The sequence below is a fragment of the Hemicordylus capensis genome, chromosome 1, assembly GCF_027244095.1.
Source record: "Hemicordylus capensis ecotype Gifberg chromosome 1, rHemCap1.1.pri, whole genome shotgun sequence".
Lineage (NCBI taxonomy): Eukaryota > Metazoa > Chordata > Lepidosauria > Squamata > Cordylidae > Hemicordylus > Hemicordylus capensis.
In genome coordinates, this window is record NC_069657.1 from 136,251,565 (window position 1) to 136,267,982 (window position 16,418).

The following is a 16,418-nucleotide window of genomic DNA, read 5'->3' on the forward strand; positions in this document are numbered from 1 at the left end:
CACGGTGCTTCCCCCAGCTATGACTGGGGGGGTGGGGCAGTGGCAGCAGCAGTCATGCCAGCCCATAAGGGATTGACATTACTTTCCCCATCCCCACCCCCACCCCCTTGTAGCTTTCACCACCCCTTTACTTGCAAAGGGGAGTCCTCACAGGATTCCCCTTTGCAAGTATAGCTGAACTGGTTCAGTCAAATGAGCCAACTGGTTGGTTCAACCAAAACAGTTCAGCAGCACATGGTTTAATTCAAATGAGCCCGGGGCTTTATGAAATTCAAAGCCCTCCCGGGATTCAGCACCCGCCCGGGAAATTCAAAGCCCGCCCCCAAATATAAAGCCCGCCCGAATTGAAGACAAATTCAAAGCCTGCTCAGGGCTTTACGAATCTAAACCTGTGGTTCGTTTCAAATTCAAATTCAAATTCAAATGACAAATTCAAATTTGAACTGAACCACGAGTTCTGGTCCATGTGCATCCCTAAAAAACAATCCACTTGTTCATTCCCCTCATTTTGAATGTGAATTTCTGCAGTAGTAATCCTGGGCAGTATACACAAATTCCAAATCAGGACTGCAAGTCTGCAAAGCAGTCTTGACATACTCCCTCTTTGCTTGTTTATATTTTGCTTGTTTATCACTTTAATGTTGTCTGCAATGATCTCTATGATATTGTCCCTTAAAATGGGCAAAAAGGATCTCATTGCTAGAAGTATTACCAGAAGTTTGAAGTAGTTTATGTGGAAATGCTGTTCTTTTCTTAAACGCAATCCACTGACACTGCATCTCCAACAATGAGCTCCCCAGCTCTTCAGAGAGGCATCCAATGTTACTGCAACAGTTGGGATGGCTGAAAAGGTTCTCCTGAATAGAGATTATGTGGTTGGAACCACTGTTGCAAAGACAGTAATATTCTTTGTGGGATTCAAAGTAATTTGGACCAATGATCCCTTTGATGATGAAACATGGCAGCCAACCAAATTTGCAGGTCTCATTCACAGATGTGCCATATCACTACCTTACAGGACCCCGTGAAACCCAGCAAGCATTGAAACTTTCTCACCAGCTATGTAGGATGGTTGATGCAGTCTCAGACCACTTAACTCCAGAACTGCCCTAATGAATTAAGTTGTACTGGTCAGAATCAGTTTGGATTTCTTCCAATTCAGGGAGACATCCAAACACTGAAGTTCTATGTCTATGTTTAAATGATGCAGTACCTGTATTTCACTTCTCAAGGTTATCAGTCAATCATTAAGATAGAGATAAATAATTATATTTTTGCATCTCAAAAATGCATCACAATGAGGCACTTGGTGAACACTCTTGGGTCTGTGCAAAATCCAAAATGTAACAACTGACTGACATCCAAACTAATGATGTGCTAGCTAGTACAATGAACAAAGATATGCACATACACAGGTTTTCTTTGCTGATGTGTAAAAATAATCTTTGCATCCCTCTTATCAAGCTGCTGCTTACAGAACTCCTTGAAGTGGAAGAACTGGTGTGATTATCAGTACTGAAGCATATTATACTATCCCCACTAAATGAGTAATCCAAAGATTTTTGCTGTAAATTTTGATTTCTTGAGCTTTTCTAGAGTAGCATCTGTCTCAGAGCTGAACAAACTATCAAGAAGGTTTTCCGTCTTCCCTCTAGTACCCTGCAGGAGGGAGGGAGGGAGATCTGAGCTCAAGGCCAAACCACTTACTAGGTTCTTGGATTGATGATCCTTGAAGTGTTTAGTAGTTGCAGTCTGGAACAGAATTTTCTGCCTGTCCCATCTAGCTTGCAACTCTATATCCACAGCAGCAGAGTGTCGGAGAGAAGACTTCCAAATGATGCATGGTCAAGGAACACAGAATGAGCTGCAGGATGCTTAAATAGGAACAGGCTACTCTCTACTTGAAGATGACACATGAAATAGTCACCTTATATGGCTCTCCTTCAGTGTCTGAGACATGACCATCTTTTCCCCTCTGATACAGGTGCAGACAGCCCCAGCAATGCCAATGTCAACATCGTTGCTGGAACGATAACTGAAGATATCTCTACCAACAATATCAACATGGACATTACTGTCCCAGTTGACAATACGACTGATGTCAATTTCGATAAACCCTACAATGTCACTAGACAGCAGTGGTAGCTGCAGGTCCAGCTAATCATGACCATGCAAGGTGTGCTGGTTCTGATGTCCATTCTGCGTTATAAACACAGTAGCAGACAGTAACTCCCATCAACAAAGTGGACCTATTTGAACAGAGCAATGAGGATATCTATCTTTCAAATGATGCCAATAAGGGCTTCCAGGAGGCATCTGGTGGGCCACTGTGTGAAACAGGATGCTGGACTGAAACAGGATTCTCGTGATTTGAGAATGATGAATGGGAAGGTTGATTTCAATGCAGAAACTGTTTGTGTTGATTCTGAACCATAGTTCTCATGTCTGCCTTGAAATCACAGGCAAATCCTGCAGGAATTAACCCTTTGACCCTCTCCCAGGCATGTACAGCAAACAAAGATTGTGACCATCCCATAGCTTTAAAGCATTTACACCTCTAAAATGTGTTTTTAGAGTGCATAGGAACAAAACAAGAAGCAAAGCACCAGAATGAGCTACATGTAAAACCAGAAATATAATTCTGTATCTCCTCACTGTATTTTCCACAGATTGGGAGTCTCCAATAAGATCAAAGTCCCCCCCCACCGCCCAGTTCTGCTAACATGGTGGTCAGAAAGGAACTGAGATGTCAACTCTCTAGCCACTCTTGCCTAACAGTCGCTCTGTCCATGTAAGGGTGATGTCAGAGTATGTCAAGGAATTAGAGAAGTTTTCCAAAGGGTCAACTGCACAGGCACAATCCCATTCATGTGAATGCATGGAGGATCACAACAAATACCATTATTATCATGGAAAACCTGTTCAGATTAAAGTACAAGTGGCACTTTGGGCACATAATTGCTACTATAGCTTCTAAACAGTCATATTCATTATTTAATGATACATTGCCTTTGTTCTTACTAGATTATATTTTCCATTTTGGTCCACATAATCTAGAAAGCTGATAGTATCAAATATTAGTACAGATGGCCCTCATTATCTGTGGGGACTCCATTCTCATCTCCAACTGTGGATAATGATATCTTGAGGCAAGGGGAATTGGAGGATTAGGAGGTGGAAAATGACTAAAAACAGTTATTATTATAACTGTTAATAACAACAACAACAACAATTAAAATGGCAGAAGATAAATAAAGTGTTGTACTGTGCTCCACAGGTCTCCAGCTGTCCAGCAATGCCTGCCCCCAAACCCCAATGTTTGGTGATTTTCTACAAAAAAAAATTGTGGGATTAAAAAAAAAAAAAAAGAGCTAAGCGCCACAAAATGTTCCTTTCAGCAAAACTGTGGTCGCAGAGGTAATTTCTGGCCACCTAGGAAGCTCAGAGGCACAAATTCCTACAATTTTTTGAATTGTATATAACAGGGTCAGGTCTCCATTGCCCGACCGTGGATATGCGAAACCGTGGGTGCCAGGGCTGTGGATAAAAACAGGTTGCTCACCTGTAACTGATGATCTGGTAGCAATCCGTCGACATCCATAAGAATGGGCTCTGCGCCTGTGCAGAGGCCACGCGGTAGCCATGCCACAGCTTGTCGAAGCACCCAAGCCCCGCCCCCATCTGTGCAGCGTGCTATTTAAGGGCGGCTGCACATTGTGTTCCTCAGTACTTGGATGACCGCCAAGGAGGACGACCATCCAGTCAAACAAGTGAGTTCATAATGTTGACATGTAGAACCAAGAGCAGTGGTGAGCACACAAGTATGCACATAGCAGAGCACTACTGCAGAGGGGTGGATCAGGAAGGTCTTATGGATGTCGACGGATCTCTACCAGATCATCAGTTACAGGTGAGCAACCTACTTATCTGGATCGAGATCAGTTGAGATCCATAAGAATGGGCGATTAGCAAGCTCCCTAAGGAGGAGGGTGCAGAAGTGCTATTGCAAGACCCTTTTAAGTACAATTCTCCCAAAGCTCACCTCTGCAGCAGAGCACACATCTATGGCATAGTGTTTAATAAAAGGCATCTCTGAGGACCATGTCGCTGCCTCACAGATGTCCAGGAAGGTGATCCCCGAGAGGCATGCTGCCGAGGAAGCGTAAGCCCGAGTAGAGTGGGCCTTGATGGCTTCTGGTGGAGACTTGTTCCGGAGCTGGTACGTAAGTATGATTAGCTCAACTAGCCACCTTAACAGATGCTGTCTGGAAAGACAGGAATCCTTGGCAGTGCCCTGTTAGGCCACAAAGAGACATGGTGTAGCCCTGAACCCCTTTGTGCAGTCCAGGTAGCACAGGAGTGATCGGCGCACATTCTAGGGAGTGTGTGGCATGTTCCAGGCAGGTTGAAGGCCCTCTAAAAAAGGTTGGGAGGATAATGCCCTGGTTCAGGTGGAATTCCAAGACAATCTTTGGTAGAACGGACGGGTCCAAACGCATGAGGACCTTATCCGCGTAAAATCTTGTGTATGGTGAGTCTATTCTTAGAGCTGTCAGCTTGCTCTCCCTTCGTGCTGTGGTGATTGCCACCAGGAAGGCTGTCTTAAGGGAGACTAGTCGTAAGGAAGATATAGCCATTGGTTCGAAAGGAGCTTGTGTTAGCGATGTAAGTACCAGAGACAGGCTCCAGGGCTCCACAGGAGTCCTGACTGGTGGGAAGACGTTAGTGAGGCCATTCAAAAAAGATTTGTGGGTGTGAGGTCCTGCCTTCGTATCCCAGGTGCTTTGAGAAGGCAGCTAAATGGACCTTCAGTGAAACATTAGCCAAGCCCTGTGACTTCAACTTGGACAGATACAGGAGCATGTCTCAGATAGAAGCACATCACGGCAAAAAACCTTGGGACTTGGCATATGCCTTAAACCTGAGCCACTTTCCCAGGTAGTTCCATCTGGTAGAGGGTTCCCGCTGATTTAGCAGAATCTTGTCTAGAAGCTTATTCACCAGGTGGTCAAAGGGTGTTGATGTCTGGGTGTAAGATGAGCCCGTTGTCCTGGAAAAGGAGGTCTGGAACCTGCGGTAGATGCTGGTCTCAATTTTTCGACAGTTTGTGTACTTGTGGAAACCAAGGTTGCCTTGGCCACCATGGAGTCACAAGGATGCAGGTCATCGGTTTGGACAGGAGACAAGTCACCACCCTGGCGACCAGTGGTTGTGGTGGGAACATGTGAAGTTTCTCCCTCGACCAGTCTAGTTGAAAGGCATCTCCCAAGGACAGGCGATCGTGCCCGGCTCTGGAGCAAAAGCGGTCACATTTTGTGTTTTTGGAGGTCGCAAACAGGTCTATTGTAGGCTGCATCCAGCAATGGAACAGGGGAACTATGTACTCCGAGTTGAGTTCCCACTTGTGTTGTCGCTCTTGGAGGAATACATGGCTCAGATCATCCGTGATGTGATGTGATGTGAACCACCACCAGTGAAACATGGTGATGGATGCTCCAGTGCCACAGCTGAACACTGAGAACACATAACGTTGGAGACACAGTCCCGCCCTGGCAGTTGAAATAGGCTTGAACCATCATATTGTCGAGGTGTATCTGGACAGTCTTGCCCTGTATGAGAGGCAGAAATGCCCAAAGTGCCTGGAAAACTGCAAGGAGCTCCAGGAAGTTGATGTGAAGGCAACTTTGCTGTATTGTCCACCTTCCTTGAATTTGGCAACAGTGAGCCCCCCAGCACAGAAAGGAGGCACGTGTTGTGATCCAGACAGATGGTAATGGAGTTTGGAAAGGAACACTCTCTAGAAGGTTCCTGCAGTCTGACCACCATGACAGTGATCTCAGAATCTGCGGTGGAAGAAGTAGATGTTTTTGTTGGCTGTCCACAGTTGGGTGGAATAGCGACAGAAAACACAACTGGAGTTTCCGTATCTTCAGCCAAGCATACCGGATCACCACACTGCAAGATGCCATCAGGCCTAGAAGTTGCTGGATGGACTGTGCTGGCTGCAAAGGCTGATCTTGAAAGTGATTTACCAGGCTCTGAATACAGAGGTAAACTCTGTATAACACGACTGCTATATAGGTTGTGAATGGAACAGGTTCCAGATGTGATTTCCTCCGGTTGATCTAGATGCCGAGGTCTTGGAGAAGGGTAAACACATACTGGATCTGTGAGAGTAACTCACTTTTGTTCTTGGATGTGAGGAGCCAGTCGTCCAAAAAGGGATAAATGGGAGATCCCATGCGTCCTCAAGTGGACCATCACCACCGCCATGCACTTGGTGAAAACCCTCAGGGCGGTGGACAGTCTGAAGGGAAAGACATTATATTGGTATTCTTGGCAGCCTATGGTAAGCTGTAGGTACTTCCTGTGATCCAGTCTGATACTGACATGGAAATAGGCATCTTTGAGATCCAGCGTTGCAAGCCACTTCTCCCCCCTGGAGAAGTGGTAATATTTGTTGCAATGCCATCATCCGAAATTTCCTGACTCATATGAATTTGTTCAGGTGTCGCAGGTCCATAATGGAGCACAAACCCCCGTCCCACTTCGGGATTTGAAAGTAGCGGGAATAGAACCCGTCCCGCCTGGCTGTTCACAGCACCGGAGTGATTGCTTTCTTCTGCAACAGTTCCCTCACTTCTTTCTGCAAGGTGACAGAAGGAGCGGTGGATCTTATTCCTGTGAACTGCGGCGTCTGCCTTAATTCTATGGCGTATCCTGGAGATATGATCTTCAGGACCCAGAGGTCCGATGTTATATGGTGCCATGCGGGGGCATGGCTTTGCCAATCTGATGGAAGGAGATGGCAGATACAGATCGATGGTCTGTTCTGTTCCCAGAGATGTTGGGTTCCCTGGCAGGAACGAGGAGAGGAGTGGTGCCAGTGGATGGGCTCGATTCTCAAAGATGCTCCTGGGCGTCTGATGTCTTGGTTGCACAGGATTGTGTCTGTTTGGCCTTGCTGGAGAAATTCCATTTTTGATACAGGTTGTATTGTCATCTAAAGTGCCAGAAATCTTCTTGGCAGTAGGACGGCCGTTGTTTCGAATACAAAGTGCAGTATCGCAGTGTATAGGTTGAAGTCGTTGGCTGAACCATAAAAGTCTTAGCCGTAAATTTTGATTTTTCCATTTGCTCCATGGTACTGTCAGTCGATTCACTGAAGAGACCAGAGCCATCGAACGGGAGCCCTTCAATCTTGTCCTTCATGCCTGTTTGGAGGTTAGTCGAACACAACCAGGCATGTCTGTGCAAGGTCACAGCCACAGTCAGAGACCTGGATTCTGACTCTGCCAGATGTTTGGCTATGCTTAGCTGTTGCCTAGTCAGTTTTGCTGAGTGTTCAAGAGTCTGGTGGAATCACCGGCTTTGACATCGGCACTAGTGGTGTATGGAGAGTCTATGTAGGTGGTATTGGGTGCCGTGTCGTCGGTGTCGAAGGTGCAGACGAAGATATAGGGGTTGATGCTGAAGAAAGAGATCTTGCACTCGATACCAACAGCCCCGATGTTGAAGGTGGATCGACTCGACATCGAGGAGATGTTATCAACGCCGTGCGGAGAAGCTCAAGAGCAGGCTGAGATGTTGGCTGTTGCACCACGGACAATGGAGGCTCCTGAGGACCAGTAGGGGATGGTGTATGGTCCCCCATCAGGTAAATAAAATGTTGGCATTTATCAGAGGCTGTCGATGACTTATCGACATCGTGGCGCATTGACGGTCTCGGAATGCGCAATACTGTTTCAGAGCTATGATTGCGGTGGCCATTGGAGTGATGCTGGTGTCAACTGTCAACTGACGGTCAACGTCGATGGTTTCAGTTTTGAGGACTTGTGATGGGCGGACGACATCAACATCGATGTTGATGGTTTCTGATTACCTGGTGTGGAAGTCGACATCGACAGCTTCTCCGACACTGATGTTTTCCTTTGGGCCAACGATGTCGAGCCGGTCCCTTTCAATGTCAACTTCGCTGAAGTCAACGCAGAAGCCGGTGGCTTCAAAGGAGATGCTGAGGCAGATTTTGGCGGCATTTTTCGTGGTGTCCCTGGTGTCAAGGGACTCAACATGTCATCGTAAATCTCAGCTCGCAATCGCAGGGCCCTGTTCTTGCGAGTTTACTTGGAAAACAAGATGCAAATTTTACACGCCAAAACGTTATGTTCTTCTCCTAAGCATATGAGGCACAGATCGTGCAAATCCTTTGGGGGCGTTTTGCCCTGCAGCCCTCACACCTCTTGAAGGTCTTTTTCTCCTCAGACATTTTATGGAAGAGTTAGCCAAGTCCGCTCCAAGGTCAAAAACGCCAAATTTTTTCCTCAGCCAGTCCAATGTCAATGCCAAACAATTTCCGTCAGCCAGTCCAGGTCATACACAATACAAAACTCATCAGCCAAAAGAAAAGGTCATACACGAAAACCCAAATATATATGTGTGTGTGTGTGTGTATTTCATAGAGATCAAACTCACGAGGAACTTTCTGGCGAAGGAGCGGCAGACTGAGGTCCAAATGCTAAGGCGGTTGGAAAAGAACAGAGGAACGCAATGTCCAGTTGCCCTTAAATAACACGCTGCACGCATGGAGGCGGGGCTTGGACGCCTTGACAAGCTGCGGCATGTCTACTGTGTGGTCTCTGGACAGGCACAGAGCCTATTTTTATGGATCTCGATTCAAATCAAGGGCTACCTATTAAAGCAGCCATTCAAATGAACGTAAACAACACTGGACAAACTAGCATTGTTCAATGATAATACAATAGATGGTGAAAATCTGAGTTGTGTCTATTGCTCGTCTAAACTGCTACTGAAAAGGTCTGAGAAGCATTCCCTCACTAGGGTTTGTCTTTTCTTCAACCAGGCACTGTAGCAGTGCCTTTAAAAATTGTAGATTATAAAATACAATTATAGACTATAAGAAATAACCACACATTATTAATGAGCAGATGTTACCAAGTGCTAATTATATCCATGCTATGGGCAGCTTCTCCTGCTGATTTCTGCATATTAAGCTGCCACTGAAGGATCAAGAGCAGGTCACAATAGGTTCTAGCGTGTTTTTCTCCACTTATTAGCATAAACAGGAAAGGTGTTTTTGTGCTGCTGATTTTAGAGGGTTAGGAAAAACTAGAGTTGAGTTGCCTCTACTCATTGACTTAAAATATGTTGAAAACTCTTAAGCCTTTTTAAAGTGTTCTTCTGAAATCAAATTATCAATATTTGGACTACATTGTGTGTGTATTGGGGGGGGGGGGATGATACAGGATATCATTTTAGCTCTAGCCCAAGACATTCTATGCAAGGTAAATCTCAAAAAACATACTGGAAATAAAAAAATTTCTGACCTGCACAGCAGTTTCACAAGTAACAGTATATTCCATTTCTTGGTTAGTTAGACAGTTGAGTTCTCCTATTATTGCCCCGGTGGCCAAGTAGTCTGTATAGGGAATTCCTGCAGGATGAGTTTGCAGATAGTGTTCTTTATCAACTCCATAACGAGGGGCAGAACCGTGAAGCTATTAGATGAATTTTAAAAAGGGACAAAAGTTGCAGTTCATCTCAGTCAGAAAATGAAACAAGATGTAAGATCCCCTGTACATCTTAATCCAATAAAAACTTTCAAAAGTTGACCTGCTTTATCTTTTAAAATTAACATATACATCAGTATTTCTATCACTTCAGCCCACAACCAAAGTTATTTATAAAAAATGTTACATAGGCAAGATTGCAGATTTCCTGTATACCTCAACATGGGTCTACCTTTATAGAACACCTCTCTCACACAACAGGCCCTGCACGCTATCAAATTAAGGTGCTGATAACTGCCGGGTCTTCCGTTCCCTTCCTGTCTATGAAGCTGGGTTAGTCTTCAGCAAGGGGTTGTGTTTTGAAATGTGGCAGATACAATCAGATGGAAATCTTGTGTTTAGTTGGGAGGGTCATGGCTCTGCTCCTCCAAGAAAGCCACTCCTCCAATATTAGATATACTAGAGTTTTGAGGCTACCAACATGACCAGTTTGTAGACCATAGCCTACAGAGGAAGAGGAGAGACCTGTTAGGTCAGGGTGGTTTCTCACCTTCCTATTCCTCCTTATTAATGTCCCTCTCAGAGGATATGGGTGCTCCCACAATTTGAAAAACTGAGGCAAAAGGGAGTCTGGTGCTGCTGCTCACTTTGCTCCATTGAGTTGCCAACTGGCTTTGAACAGCCTGGAAAATTTGGGGGCAGCAGGCCAGCTGTCAGGCAAGTTTTGGCTTATAAAAACAAGAAACTGGATCCACCCCCCCACCCCCATCTCTTGTTTTCACACCTTAGAATTTTTCCATTGGTGAGTTCTCAAAAATGTGTTAATGCACATGGCACAGCCTCCCAGTATACGCAACGGCTGCTGTGGCCCAACATAGGCATGTCAGGCTTCATGGTTTTACTACTGTGCTATACAAGATTCCACAAGATTCTACTCTTCTACTGCCAGGCTCTGCCCCCAGGTGTGTCAAACTCCCTCTAGGTACTGAAATTGGTTTTATTTCACATTTAGCAACTCTGCAGAGGGAGAGCCATACTATTCAGGTCCAGGGTTTGCCTTGTCTTTCTCCCTCTGCAAGCCGAGTAGTTAATTTGTGCAATCTAGAGCTGGGACAACACATCTGAGCAAAGTTTGAAAGGTATATCCCCGATGAAAGAAAGAAATACGCAACTTTACCTCTCAAAACAGGTTTCTGTGCCAGTTCCCAACTACTTGCCACTGACATTTGAAGTTAAGTGGAGACTCTTGGGTATAGCTACACCCCTGCTCACACCATAAGTCACCAAATATCCATGCAGTACTGTCTACTGAAGACTTTGGGCCTTTATTTAAATGCCCTCAACTTGGAGCATCACAAAATGCCACAGAAGGAAGAATGTTCCAATATTAAAAATGAAGTATAAAATTTAATAGTTAAAACTGTCACACATTGCTCCTAGGATTGCCAAGTGTTCAGAATTGGCCTGGACAGTCCAGGAATCAGACATCCTGTACAGGATGAAGCAAAAGTCTCATCCTAGATATGAAATGTCCAGGAATGTGAGAGGGAAGATTGCTTTCACAAATGTTACCAATTTTTCTGGTGCTTCTCTCCAGGCGTTGTAGCTACATGGTATCAATGTTTTAAAAACCCATATTTACCTTTGTCTGGCCCCAGTGCTGCTGACTGGCTAGGGTGGCTCTCTGTATATGGCTCTGTAAACCCCTTCCTCTCCTTTCTGGGTCATCTCTACAGTTAGTAAGGCTGGTAGTGGGCCTTTGGGTTTAGCTGTGACATATACAGACAGTGAGAGACCCCTTTTCTCTAGTGGCATTGTTGGAGTCCCACTTCTTTTCAGAACACTCATTGCTTGATGCAGCAGCACTCACAGTCACGTGAGAGCTGCTCTTAGTCCACAGGATGTATCTCCTGTGTGAAGTAGCAGGAAGAAATGCATGGAGCAACAGGTGTCCATTTTTTGTTAAAACATGAAAGTAGCTCTGCAGAAGCCCCGACCCAGCTACTGCTTCCAAAACTATATGAGCTCCTTACCATCTCCTTAAGAAAATACTATGATGGAAAATGTGTGAAACAGCTGCCAAACTGTTAAGCACTATTTGTATTGCCAAACACGTTTTGTTTTTTGTTTTTTTAGGGTTTTAACATTTGTGTCCCCACCCCCAATTTTGGCAGTCCCCCCCCCCAAGTTCAAGTTCTTTAATGTTACAGCCACAAGCCAAAACAAAAGAGAAAGATTACAGTGTTCGGGATCTCTCTCCAACAAATTTGTTGCCATGTCACCCGGAATTTTGGGAAGCCCCTGAATTTTGGTTCCTCCACCAGCTGCTGAATTCACCCATATTTTACCCTGATTTCAAATGTGCTATCTGGTTTGCCTGGATTTTACTGGTGGAGCGAAAACAGCTCGAGAAAGCTCTGCCCAGCTGCTTGTGTGTACTGTGTGGCTTTCAGTACAGTAATCCCTTGAGGAATGTTGCCTTTATTTTTTTATCAGCAGGGGATATCTTATCAGGCAGTTGACAGGATAGCTTGCTTTTTATGTAAATCACTGCCTGCCTATTAGGATGTTTATTGTCATGTTTAAGGCTTTACATTTTATGCATGCCTACTTAGAAGCAAGCACTGTTGATTTCAATCAGATCTTTTCTCAAATAAGTGTGTACAGAATCACAGCCTTAATTACAAACCTGTGCTTTTTGTTGTTCTATTGCTGCTGTTAATATGTCAAGGAGAACAGTCAGGCAAAGATATTTTTGGTAGATATCCATAGCAAATACAAGTCATTTTTGGAAGGGCAGTATATACATTGAACAAACAGGAAAATGCATCTGTTAATTTGCATAATATGCAAATTATCTGCAAGCCAGTTTATATACTATGCAAATCAGGGTACCCAGATTTGGAGAGCCAGAAAATGGCAACCCTAAGCAAATGTGAGTCGCACATTTGGCAGGTTCAGGGGCAAATCAGGGTGGCTGCCCCCATTCTGAAAGAGTTGCACTGGCTGCCGGTTCGTTTCCGGGTCCAATTCAAGGTGCTGTTTTTGACCTTTAAAGCCCTTAACGGTTTGGGCCCGGGGTATTTGAGGGACCACCTGCTCCCAAGGGTTGCTGCCCGCTTGACGAGGACATCTGAGGGGGCCCTGCTCCGGGTACCGACAATGAGAGAGGCCCGGCTGTCGTGTACTCGGGACAGGGCCTTCTCTGTTGCTGCTCCCAGACTTTGGAATGCTCTCCCAGTGGCCATTCGCTCCTCGGACTCCATCACGGCTTCTAGAAAGCTTGTTAAAACTTGGCTTTTTACCCAGGCTTTTACATAATCGTTTTTACTGCTGCTTCTGTGTGTTTTTACTTGTTGTATTGTTTTTATGCCTGTTTTTAATATGTGTTTATATTTTTTAGCTTGATGTTTTTATTGCCTTTTTATTGTATGTTTTAACTTTTGTAAACCGCCTTGGGGTTGTCTTTTAACGAAAGGCGGTCTATAAATGCAACAATAAATAAAATAAATAAATAAGTTCCATGCCATCCAGAGCCCCTTCTTCAAAGTGGCTGCTTCCCCATCTCCCTTACATTCTAGGGAGGCTGCGATGGGGTGTTAAAGTGGAAAGCAGCAACAACTGGCAAAGGAGCCCTTCCTTGCCAGCCGCAGTGGACCTGTACTTTTAACTCCTCAGCGCAGCCTGCCTAGAAGGCAAGGCAATGCTGTGCAACTGATGAAGAAGGAAGAGCTGGCCCAGCTGCGAGATGGGCAAAAGTGACAGCAGGCGCCCTGCACATGGGGCTGAGGAAGGAAAATGGTCCAGTCAGTGGCCTTCGTTGCACTCTTGCAGCTCGGCTTGCAGCCAGTTCACTAGATTGAAGACTTGCTTTCTCTCCTGCAAGCCAGCTCATCTAGTGAGCTGGCTGCATGCCAGGCTCAGAGTGCCCAATGAAAGAGCACACAGCAAAGGAGGCAGAATGACTGCATGAGGGGTGGGCTGGGGCCCTGTGCATGCTTACATTTGCTCTGGGCCATGCTCCCCCCACAGGACAGCCCTGCCTCTGGGTAGCAGCCATGCTCACCTAGCCCTTGTCCTGGTTCTGGTACAATCCATCCCCTCCTGCTCTCATTTCAGGGCTCCCAACATGGCCTCTGTACTTGAAACAGCTGCACAGAAGTGAGGATTTTTAGTGTCTCTCTTCTCACCATAGTGTTACACTGATGACGGCGGGGGGTGGGGGGAGCTGACCCTTGCAGAAATTCCTTTGTAAAAGAATTATCTCAGGTTTGGATCTGGGAACCCTATGCCCTGCTTGGCTCTCTGACCCATAATCCTCCCCTGTAGGATTGCCACTCCTTATCTAGCTCTGTTCCTATAACAGTAAAGGCAAGTGTGTTGTCAAGTCGGTGTCAACCACAGAGCCCTGGGGTTGTCTTTGGTAGAATACAGGAGGGGTTTGCCATTGTCTCCTCCCACTCAGTGTGATATGATGCCTTTCTGCATCTTCCTATATTGCTGCTGTCTGATGAGGATTCAAACCAGCAACCTCTGGCTTGGTAGTCAAGCAATTTCCCCGATGCGCCATTAGGTGGCTAACAGTAGCTGCAGTGAAAAAAATAATCTCCATGCTAGATAAATGTTAAATATTTTGTATCTCATTGTCACTGCCACTAGAAACACAATTTTAAGGAATTTTAAAACAAGAATTAAGACATTGTCAAAATTTTGGATAGAAGCTCAAAAGGAGATCTAGCAGGAGTGTCACATATAGATTAAATATCCTCACCGAGTATCTACATACAAAGATCTCTGCTATACGGCAAAAAATGGTCACATATGAGGATGCAGGTAGAAGGAGATGTATGACAGCTGATGGCAAAGTATAATACGGAATCTGGCATTCCAGATTACTAATCTTTAACCTTGTGACAAGACGACTCCAGTGGAGAAAGATATCTAAACTCAGCTATCCAAAATGATAATCAATCACTTTTTTTGAATTATTGGAAGTGATTGAACCTAGCTGATTGTGGAAGAACTATGAGAAGTCATAAAGAATGGACATGACCTCTTTTGAAAACTTTAGATTGCATAGTTAGATGAGTTTATGAGGGTCATTAGAAAGGACTGGACTTTGAGATGTTAGATGCCTAGAATACTTTGCAATGATAGTTGACCTTTTTATTTTGCGGGGACTGCAAGCATTACTGAATCATACATTGATGTGGGAAGAGACTAAGATGAAGCTATCTGGATACTTGAATAAACTAGTGCTAATGCATTTCTATGCTATTTTCCCATCCAGGAACAGCTCTCAAAGTAACTTACAGAAAAATATGAAATAAGACAAAAACAATAAAATGTTAAAAACAGTACAAAACAATTTAAATAAGAACGAATGTTTAGCAACATGAACAAGTCACCAAAACAAACAGTATCATCAAGACTACACACACAAAATAAGGAAGGGACAGCTAATTAATACCAAAGACATGATGAAACAAACCAATCTTCACGAAATGTCAAAATGCCACTAAGGGTGGCGGTGGGGTGGAATGAGCTTTCTGGGGAAGATTGTTCTACAAGCTGGACACAACCAAGACCACCTTGTCCCACATACCTACTAACTGCATTTCTGACAGAGGTGGGATACAAAGCAGAGCCTCTGTCAAAGACCTCCGCAGATGGCGGGATTATATGGAAGGAGACAGTCCTTTATATACTGTACTCCTACAACATGAAGAGTTTTAAAGATGAATGAACACACACAAAAAAGTGATAACCAGCACTTTCCCTGGGCTCCCAGTTTGTTTTCGAGCCCAGTGAAGCTTGAACAGTATCAGAATTACATGCTCTAAAGAAGGGGCCCCCTGTCAGCTCTCTGGGTACCAGTGCTCTCTCTAATTCCTTTCATCTGTGTGCGGAATGAGTTTTGTTCTGGCCGGCAGTATCAAGGCAGTGTGTGCACATGTGCATTCAGAGTGAGGCTTTCCTGATTCAATCTGAGCGGGATCTAAAATTGATTGAGCAGACATCAAATAATGTGTGAGCGCACACACACACCTTAGAGGGAATACTGCTGGGCACAACTTTCCAGCTTAAGTTTCCAAACACTTTGCTGCTACAGCCCCTGCAGAATGTGTTGCAATATTCTAAGCTGGTTGTCACAGATGCATTTATTTGTGTTCCACAATTATGTTAGAATTAAGTACTGATCAGTGCTGATAGGCATTCTAGCTTAGCCAAATATTTAGACTTCAGAGAAGTCTCTACTTTTTTGCCCTTTCACTCTGCCCTTTCATTAAACTTTCAGTCAGCAGTTGTTCACAGACACTGATATCTTAATACTGTCTGGCAGGTAGTCATCATCATTCCAGAGACCAGGTCTTACTACATATGTAGCCACAGTATAGTTAGAATCAAAGAGAATAGCCACATGGGCACAGAAAAAGAAACTGCAGGTGACACATATCTAATGTAGTGGAAACCAAGACAAATCTTGGGGAAACTTACAGGAGCTGATCATGCACCAAGCTCATTATTATGTATAGATAACCAATAAGGGATGCACGAAAAAGGGAAACTTAGAATGTACTCAATCTAGACTCTTGAAGTTAGATGTGAATAATTGATGATGTTATTATATTGTTGTCCTCCAGTCAACACTATTGTATGAGACACAGAGAGGGTTTCCAGATCTTCACTGGAAGGCTGAGCACCATCAGCCAGCTGACTAAGCAATTGCATTGTTTCTGCTGCATCCTATCCTTGATTCAATGTGAGTACCTTAATAAGCTATTTGTATGGGAACAGTAAGGTCTGATGATTGTGGGGGAGTGGGGATCAGAGTGAATGGCCTCAAAGGTTCCTATCTTCTGAACTAAAGTGCCTCTACCGAGGTTGTGG

General features: G+C 44.6%; 1 protein-coding gene across 8 annotated transcripts in view; it reads right to left on the minus strand.

Annotated features, from left to right (window-relative positions):
* The window catches only part of LOC128338664 (sodium/hydrogen exchanger 10-like), a 241,324-nt gene that overhangs the window by 27,263 nt on the left and 197,643 nt on the right, over positions 1-16,418 (minus strand). For all 8 annotated transcript variants that reach the window (XR_008312667.1, XR_008312666.1, XR_008312672.1 and 5 more), the window contains one exon: positions 9,345-9,515. Coding sequence is in view for 4 of the 8 variants with exons in the window: in XM_053281442.1 (XP_053137417.1) it covers positions 9,345-9,515 (171 nt within the window). In the remaining 4 variants the exon portion in view is untranslated. The remainder of the gene's footprint in view (positions 1-9,344; positions 9,516-16,418) is intronic.